This window comes from Cryptomeria japonica, chromosome 7 (genome assembly GCF_030272615.1).
Source record: "Cryptomeria japonica chromosome 7, Sugi_1.0, whole genome shotgun sequence".
Classification (NCBI taxonomy): Eukaryota; Viridiplantae; Streptophyta; class Pinopsida; order Cupressales; family Cupressaceae; genus Cryptomeria; species Cryptomeria japonica.
In genome coordinates, this window is record NC_081411.1 from 681,563,524 (window position 1) to 681,573,196 (window position 9,673).

The 9,673-nt window shown below is 37.2% G+C and overlaps 1 protein-coding gene across 1 annotated transcript; it reads right to left on the reverse strand.

Annotated features, from left to right (window-relative positions):
- Positions 1-6,574: 6,574 nt before the first annotated feature.
- On the reverse strand, positions 6,575-8,677 carry LOC131068497 (putative pentatricopeptide repeat-containing protein At1g68930). Its single transcript, XM_058003681.1, has one exon. It carries the CDS (start codon positions 8,675-8,677, stop codon positions 6,575-6,577), a length of 2,103 nt encoding a protein of 700 aa, XP_057859664.1.
- Positions 8,678-9,673: the final 996 nt, after the last annotated feature.

A 9,673-nucleotide genomic window follows, 5' to 3' on the forward strand; every position in this document is an offset into this window, starting at 1 on the left:
TTCTTTAAAAACTAGGATTTTGTCCTCCTTTGCCAAAATCATAGCTCTAATACCACTTAATAAAAACCACACATATAATAATAGAAATAATATATTGCAGAAAATAGATCTCACATGACACAAAAGATGTATGTGGGCCAATATGCCCTAATATCCAATATAGGTCGAAATAGAGAAAACTCTTCAGGTAGAGTAACACCACACAATACTCCTTAAAGAAGAAGTCATTCCATGGTATATCTCCAAGAGATCCCAAATACAATATCATACTTCACACACATTACAATGATAATCACCTTTCTTTATATACCTATTCCTAATAATACAATGGAAGGGTAAATCCTAATGAAGGCCTATTGAACTCTTGATATAATTAATTACACAAAGTAATCACATGACCCAATATAAATAAATTAAGGGATGTGTGTCACATGTTGGCATCACCATCCACCTAAATACCTTATAATATCATATCCCTAGTTACATAACAAGCTAAATCATAGGTCAAATGTCTAATTAACCCTCTAAAGTGATCTAATCATTCTAGTATTTGAGTGAAATGTGGTAAGATTGATTTAGAACATATATTCCTAATAATGAGGTGATATGTGAAACAACAATTAAATGTGGTAGGATATATGATGATAAGAAAAATTAGAATGTGAGTGAAAACCAACAAGTGAACTAAGAAGCTAAAAGAAAATATGTTTGGGTAATAAAAGATTGCTCTTACACCCTAGAATTCTCTTGCATCAAACACCCAAGATTGTTTGAAAAGTGAGACCCCTAATTTCTAATGGCTATAGGGAAACTAAGATAGTATACCTTAGCCTTTAAAATCTATGATCAGTCTTCTTTACACCTTCCTCTCCATTTCACTAAATACTCATCATATTGTCTGAAATTTCCCAATCTACACATTGGGATGTTGTAGTATCTAACCTTTCCACTGTACTTCTAAGTTATTGTCTTTAGATTCCCCCTTTTTTATACTAACAAATTTGCAATATTGAAGACTGGTGATATGGCCACTCCTTCTAGTAACTTTGCTTCATATGCATTTCTTAAATTAAACTTCTTGATAAATAGGCAAGGGCCAAAAAATTTCATTTTTAACTTACTGTATATCCCAACTAGAAATGTCTATTTCAATAGGTTTATCATTATTTCATCTCCAACCATAAACTCCTTGTTCCTTCTTTCATTATTAGTGCCATCCTTATATCTGCCAATTATCAAAGTCTCTAAGTGACTTCTTACTTCTATACACACTTCCTTTATATGTTAAGCAAACTCTTCTATGTTCACACTCCTCTTGTCTTCATTATTAATATTTCTCACTTTTTATACATTCTTTGGATTACTACCATAAGCAACTACAAATGTTTTTCTTGGATTCTTTTATTTTCTAAATTTTCATATGCGACTTGTACCTATAGTAAAAAAATATCCCAATTTGCTACCTTTTCTCGAGCCAAACATCTTATAAGCCACCTAAACTCTTATTTACAAATTATGTTTATCCATTAGTTTGAGATTGATATATTAAACTAAAATTTAAATGTCTTCATCTTCTTCCATAATGTCAACTCTTGATCACAAACTTTCCAAGCAATCAAGATCACTCTCATATAAATTTCCACAAAAAATCACACTCGACACAAGAATAATCACAAACTTATTCAAAACTTGATTTGAGACCCATTCATCAAACTCATAAGTGTTATAATGTATTAATTAACCCAAAGGACATAACCAACAATTAATATAGTCTTTCATTTCACTTAATGAAATTTTCCACTCATTACCTTCTCTAATCTCAATCTAATGATATCTTCTTTTTTAAATAATCTTACTAAAATACTTTACTCCACTCAAATAATCAATGTCACCCATCCTTGATAATGGGAATCTATACTTTATAATGATCTTGTTTATTTCCCTAGATTCTATATACATCCTCTACTCACCACCCTTCTTAGGTGTTAGTATTATGGGTTAGACATGGGAAATCTCTTTGATCAATCCTTTTTACAACAATCCTTGCACTTATTGTTTCAATTCCTCATTTCTACTAGTGTCATCCTATGTGCAAACTTAGTTTGACAAACTTGCCCCTAGAATTAAATTCATGTGAAGAGTGATTCTTCTCAGTGGTAATCCATCTAGCATGTTATCAAATATGATATCCTTATACTCTCTTAATAATTCTAAAACTTCCTCTTGTGACTTATCCCCTATATCTATGGTGGTGCTTATTGCGCTTGTGGCACCACAAACCTTCAAAATCTTTAGAAAAACATGTTCTTATACCTCAATCCACCCAAGGACGGACTTCCATCCACCAAATAAATCTTGGTGCTACTATAGACTAGTCCTTGTCTTTCTTTCAATGGAATCACTTTGTCTCTTATCATTCTTTGTAAGGTAATAAGTATTCATTTTTCTATCATGTATAGCACTTATGTTGAACTCCTATGGGATAGGATAGGATAAAAATTTAAATAACACCAATAGTTGATTTTGTGTCAACCCAACATTTAACTCTCACTTCTATTAAAAAAATTTGAGGCAAAGTGGATTTCATCACTGGTTGAATGAACATGCATTGATTATCTTTATCTTTCCACTAAGTAAATTAGAAACCATTCGTCTATGATTATCTTTCCCTGGTGCAAAGACCCCAGTTTTACACAACGGACATACTAAAAAATGGTGAGATCCCCTTGAGATTATTAGATAAGAATCTTGAAGGAGACAGACTAACTTTCATTAGCTAAAATATAGCCTTAATTTGATTCACTCTACAAATCTTACAATTGCGGCTAGCACCAATTCTTCTAGTTTTTGTGTGGTTTGTAGATATTAGAATTTTTCTTAACAAGCAACCAATAGTGGAGACCATTTGTAACCCACAAAAACTCAAACTATGTCTAAACATCTATGATTGATTAGTAGCTCTTGCTAGTAGAAATATGGAGGTTTCTCGAAGTTGACCATGGAATGCTCTACAACCTAAAGTATTGTAAATTCAAACGAGCAGAGAAAACATATATATAATCAACACAAAACACAACAAAAAGAAAAACACCCACAACAACGACATGAGACACAAGATTTATAATGGTTCACCATAAAGGCTACATCCACTCTCAAGTAGGGAATGACTTCATTAATCAATATCCAATACATGATTGTACACATTTATTTATACAAATTTATATTCAAGTATGAAACGAAGAGTCTGGAGAAGGTTGTTGGAATCCAAGAACACTGAGAGGAGGGGTGAATCAATGTTCTACCGGAATGGAGAAATTTAACCTTATTAATACAATAACTCAACAACTGGTAAACATAAAAGCACATAACAATAAGCAACAGTGCAACCACAAAGATGAACACCATAACACCATAGATTTATACCATAACACCATAGATTTATACGTGGAAAACCTCAAGGAGGAAAAACCACGATGGGATTGGAGACCCACAATATCTATCCACTGATCAGATGAATAAATATTACAATAAGGGGCCTGCACATGCAAGAAGGCACACTGCCTAGAGCGCACTGTTCATCACAATGGAGTCTCATTGACTACAGAGATGTCAACCACCTCAAGATATTTGGACAACAATCCAAAGAGAAGAACTGTCGGTGATAGCATCAAATATGTCAGATTACAGTTCTAGTTAAGCTCAATACCGGAGGTCTAAAACCTCTTACATAAACCCAACTCGATCACCTATGATCGACCAAATCCTCTGCACAAATGATTATTACATTATTCGCTCCTTCCCATTGTCATCCATATATGATCTACAATGAGATCTTACATATATTTATACCAACCCGGGACCTAACCAATTAGGTCGGCCACCCAAATGATAATTCAATAGATCCATTACATAATCTTGAAATAAAATCATAACACATGTCGGCCTAAGGCCAAACAAATATCATCCAATCAATAAAACATCCTAGAAGCGCATCCAAGGATCCACCAACACATCACATGTAAATCAGTCCATAACCTAGATAGCACCGGACCTAAATTAGATCCACACACGCCAAAGCAATGACACCAATCAGTTCGAGGCACAAACACAATCACCATCAACATCCTGAATCCCTTCTAGAAGCTGCACCAACACCACTTATGCATTACATCAAAGATCTTCAATAAAGCTCTGTCGGTGAAACCCTTACCGGACCAATAAAGCAGACTAACTAGAATATAAGATAGCATCTGATCATCAAGTCAATACCAACTGAATGTGATATGCATCAGAACACATGAATAACCAATCCAAACCAATTCCACCAGCCAAAGCATACCGGAGCATACCGGAAGAATATCGTAGTCCAACCACTCCACCGAAACCAACTGGAAACCGGTAAACAACCAAAACAGTCGGTGCTGCTATCAATGACAAAACATCAATGCAACACATAATCAATTCCTCCAAATTGCCAACAATGACGAATGGTCATGTGACTATTGGGCTTCACATTCCCAACAATCTCCCCTGTGAAGGCCAACCGATACAACCATGCAATGTGACATCCCTGCTTCCATTTCTAAACTCATAATACAACCAGCTTGCAAGAATTAAGATTTGCGAACTCTTACTCATACACACTTTGAATTAATCTTCTCCATGCCAAGTCGAAGTCAACAATTTGTTGCAATTGGACCATCTCTTCTTTAATGTTCTAGTACCTCATTAATTTATCAACGAACATTTCTATTGTCCATTCTTTCCTCACCAGGCACCTCAAATCCCCTTTGATCAGCTCTTCCATTTCCACTCCCTTGGTCACTTTCTCCATAAACTGCAGTTGTTGCACTTGTTCACTTTATGTTGCCTTCTCGTAATCATACACCATTCTTGCTCGCTAAAACTCTTGCATCAGACTATCCAACACAACATGCATAGCAAGGATTTCTTGTACTTCTGCATGGCATCTCTGCAACTCCAGATTAAGATGAAATTCACGATTTGTCTCATCGTTGGTCTATTCTTGGAAAGCATAAACTATACCATCAATCAACAATTCCTCCAAGTGAGAATCAATATCTAAAGAACCCAAGCTGGCAACTACCTTTTCATCGGCAAACACCGTTCTAAACTTTGTTCTCACCATAGAGCTTCCACGAATACCAAGTTTCCACATTGTTCATTTTTCACGGCAGTTACTCTGCTTCCTCATCCTCTTCCTTTTTTCTTGCCAACTGCATCAATTTTAACATACTCCTCATTGGATGGCACTACCACAAGTCTCATACGTATTCTTGATACATTCACAGGATTTGAAGCCACAGTGGCCACAAATTCAATGCCAAAAATCGCCATCACTTGAGTATCGAGTTTGTCTGTCAATAAATGATGCGAAAGAATGCTCTCCTTGAACTGGTCATATGACGCCAATTGCGAGGCCATCACAATCATAGCCCTCTACACGGTCAAAGACGAACCAATCCAAAACGAAGTGACGCCCTCCTGCCTGACCATTTGTGCCACCGTACCTGCAATGCTTCTGTAATTCCGCCATTGCTCCGAGGGCAACCGTCCGTCCGCCTGCATTCTCACCATCGCCATATCTATAGGGTTTTCCACATCAATTTTGATGGTCGTCTCCTCAAAGGAAGTGCCCCCTTCGTACTCGCTTGTCATCTCAACACCAATCTCACATTCTTCTGGCTGAACAACTGAGCTTTCTTCTCTTGGTCGCTGCTCAAACCCAAGATGCACTCATCGAGGAACAGATGATATCTCATTCAACCGGAAACTCCCAAGGAACATCTTGTCTCTCACAAACTCTCGTTCTCCTTGCAAAACATTCATTTTGACACTTGTTTGACCATCTGTCTGTCCTTCCTCAATTTCATTTTCACTCACCTCAGCTTTTTCAAACTCTTCGACTTCTTCAAAAACTTTTGCTTCTAATTGCAAGCCACCGAAATTCCACTTCACCACGGGGACATCATCAATTTCTCGATCAAAACTATTGATATATGCCAAGAGTTGAGAATGAAACATACCCAAATCCTCCTCCTCTTCAGCTGAAACCTCTTCTTTTTTCCAGCCATCCCACCAATGTACATGGCGGATTATTTCAGCTTTCGCTTGCAATTCACTTCCTTCCAAGTTTATATTGCCAAGAAATTCATCAATGACATAATCAGCTTCATCTTCGTCCATCTCTACTCAATAACTTCGCCTCACCTTTGATACCAATTGTAAATTCAAACGAGCAAAGAAAACATATATATAATCAACACAAAATACAGCAGAAAGAAAAACACCCACAACAAGAACACAAGACACAAGATTTATAGTGGTTCACCACAAAGGCTACATCCACTCTCAAGCAGGGAATGACTTCATTAATCAATATCCAATACATACCTGTACACATTTATTTATACATTTATATTCAGGTATGAAACGAAGAGTTTGGAGAAGGCGAATGGTCATGTGACCGTTGGGCTTCACATTCCCAACAAGTATTGATTGCTAACTCAAAACGTACTGGCAGGTTTGTAAAGGTAAGGCAAAGAATAAGTTTCTAATGTTCTTGTATATCATCCAGTAAAAAATCATATTCAGGCACATAGCCTTCAGCCTCCATCTTCTTTGAAATCTTCTGCAACATTGCATCAATGTCCTCTGTTTGTGGGTTAGATACGTTTGTCACCACAAATGTATGCACCTGGTTATTGACCTCGATCCAACTACATCCTGGAGTTTTTCTCACTCTCTTATCTTTCATCATCCTTCTCACTGTCGCTGCATCGTTCCATCTGCCAGCTGCAGCTAATATATTGGAATACAGGACATAAGGTCCAGCATTCTGTGGTTCTAGCTCAAAAAGTCGCCCCGCTGCCTGTTTAGCAAGCTCTAAATTTGGATAAATTCTGCATGCATTAAGCAAGGCTCCCCAGATAGAAGCATCAGGTTCAATTGCCATATTGTTGATGATATCTGCTGCTTCCTCCAGGTAACCAGCCCGGCCAAGAAGATCAACCATGCAAGCAAAGTGATCAAGTCTCGGTGAAATGAAATGGTCATTAATCATAGAATTGAAGTAGTGACGGCCTTCGTCTACAAGGCCTGCATGACAACATGCCGAGATGATAGCAATGAAAGAAGCATCATTTGGTTTAATACCTTCATCTAGCATCTGCTCAAACAGTCGGATGGCTGCCATCCCTTGTCCGTTCTGTCCATATCCTCCTATTATCGCATTCCATGAAGGCACATTCTGTTCTGTCATTCTGTCAAAAACTTGTTGTGCGTCTTGGATACCTCCACACTTCGCATACATGTTTACCAGAGCACTCCCAACAGCAACATTTGGCATAAGTAAACATTTGATAATGATGGCATGTACCTGCCTGCCCTGTTCTCCAGTAGCTAGGCCTGCGCAAGAACTAAGAATGCTAGAGAATGTGACAGAATCTGGCTTAATTCCCATCTGTCGCATTCGGCAAAACAATTTCACTGCTTGCTGACTGTTCCCACTCTGAGAATACCCCACAATCAGTGATGTCCATGATATTGCATCCGGTTCAGGCATTTTCTCAAAAACAAGGCATCCGTAATCCATGCTCCCACATTTAACATACATATCTACAAGAGCATTTCCAACAAAGATATTTGATTGATATCCGCTTCTGATGATGTGGGTATGGACTTGCATTCCCTCTTCAATTCCTGCCATACTCCCGCATGCACCAAGGGAACTAGCAAAGGTAAAATCGTTAGGCTTCACACCCAATTTTAGCATCAATTTAAACAAGTCAAAAGCTTTATCACCATCACCGTTCTGGACATATCCTGCTATCATTGAAGACCAAGAAACCTCCTCTCGGTTAGGCATTTTGTCAAACACATTGCGTGCATCCTTAATAATTCCACATTTGCCATACATATCAGTAAGTGCATTTCCCACAATAGCATGCATTTCATATCTAGTTTTTATTATCAGATTATGTACCTGTTTACCAAATTTAATCATCTGCAGCCCAGCGCATGCACTGAGAACACTTACAAAAGTTGACTGGTTAGGTTTACATCCTATCCGGAGCGCTTCGCCAAATAATGCCAAAGCCTCATCCCCGTTCCCATTCTGAGCATACCCCGATATGACAGTGGTCCAGGAAACCACATCTCGTTCGGTCATCTTGTCAAACAAGTCACGTGCATCCTCAACAAAGCCACACGTAGAATACCCTCCCATCATGGTATTCCAGGAGAAGACATTTCGTTCAGGCATTTCATCAAACATTTGGCGTGCATTTTCCAATTTCCCGCACTTTGCATACATTTCGATAAGACGATTGTGTACAAAGATACTCGACTGAAATCCCGTATTGATCATGTGAGCATGAAGCCTCCCGCCATCTGTCAATAACTTTTTATGGATACAGAGCTGCAGGAGATACCCATAGCTGTTGGAGTCCGTTGGAATGATACCTTTCTCCATTAAACTCAAAATTTCATCGAAGCCTCTGTTCTTACATATTGCTTTCGTATCGACGCCAATTAATTCCTTCTCAATGGCATATGACATTCCCCGCCTTGCAAGAAGTGATTGATTTATTCCATTGTATAGGTAAGTAGCTCTTGAATTTGTTGTATGTTTTATGAACGGTAACTGCAATGCCATTTTGAGATGGGAGATAATGTGCCTTGGCAACTTCATTGTGCCTCTCCATTTTCTTTGTTCACGACTTCATTAAATCGAGACGATTTGAAGTGCTGACTGCTGGTTTTGGAATTTTACATGCTTTAATAGCCAAAAATGCCGGCTATCTTATTACCGGAATTCATTACTCACATCTAAAATGATCATAGAAATGCTTATAGATCTGTTGACAATCATTGCACATGAAGCTTTACAGTCAAACAAACTTCTTATTCTGAATCTGAAGGACGGTTTAAGCTGCTTTTAAACAGGCAAGTTTGCTGTAAGAAATGCTGTTTTTTTTAATCTTCATTTCAAAACTACGAACAAACGTTAAGATTGATGACATCAGTTTTCCCCAATTTATAGTCAAAATTTGGTCTATTCATTGATAAATCAAGAATGTAATCTGAAATGTTGATGCATAAATACAGACACAATCAAATTTAAAAATTCAACAAAAAACCGTTAGATTTTTTATTTTTTTTTAATCCCTGAACAAAGGTAGATGTTAAAATACCTCCACACCTACACCTCAGTTGTTGCAGATTCTATATTCATGTTGAATTCTCCTTCTATCATTTATTACTTTATATGTTTGTTTACAATCATCATTTATTACTTTATATGTTTGTTTACAATCTCTCTTTTGAGACATTTTTGTACATGGGTGCCTAAAAGGTAATATATCAAAGAACCATTCTCTCATCTTTGCATACTTTAATAATTTCCTTAAGTTGTACTTATGGGGGTGTTGGTGTGAATGGAGTTTGTTTTCAAGGGTAAAATTAATCACAAATAATCAGATTATAAGAGCGAATCACAACTCTAGTCTAATTAGAAATATTCTTAAATGACAATGAAATACATCAAATCAATTGAACATTTAATTAAAAAATAAAACTCCCTCAATCGATTCAACAAAGCTTACATTGCTCTTCTCCAAATTGTGTATGTAGGTGGCTCTCAGGTGTTGCA

Coding starts and splice junctions, on each gene's coding strand:
- LOC131068497 (XM_058003681.1), bottom strand. CDS start 8,677: ATGGCATTGCAGTTACCGTTCATAAAACATACAACAAATTCAAGAGCT.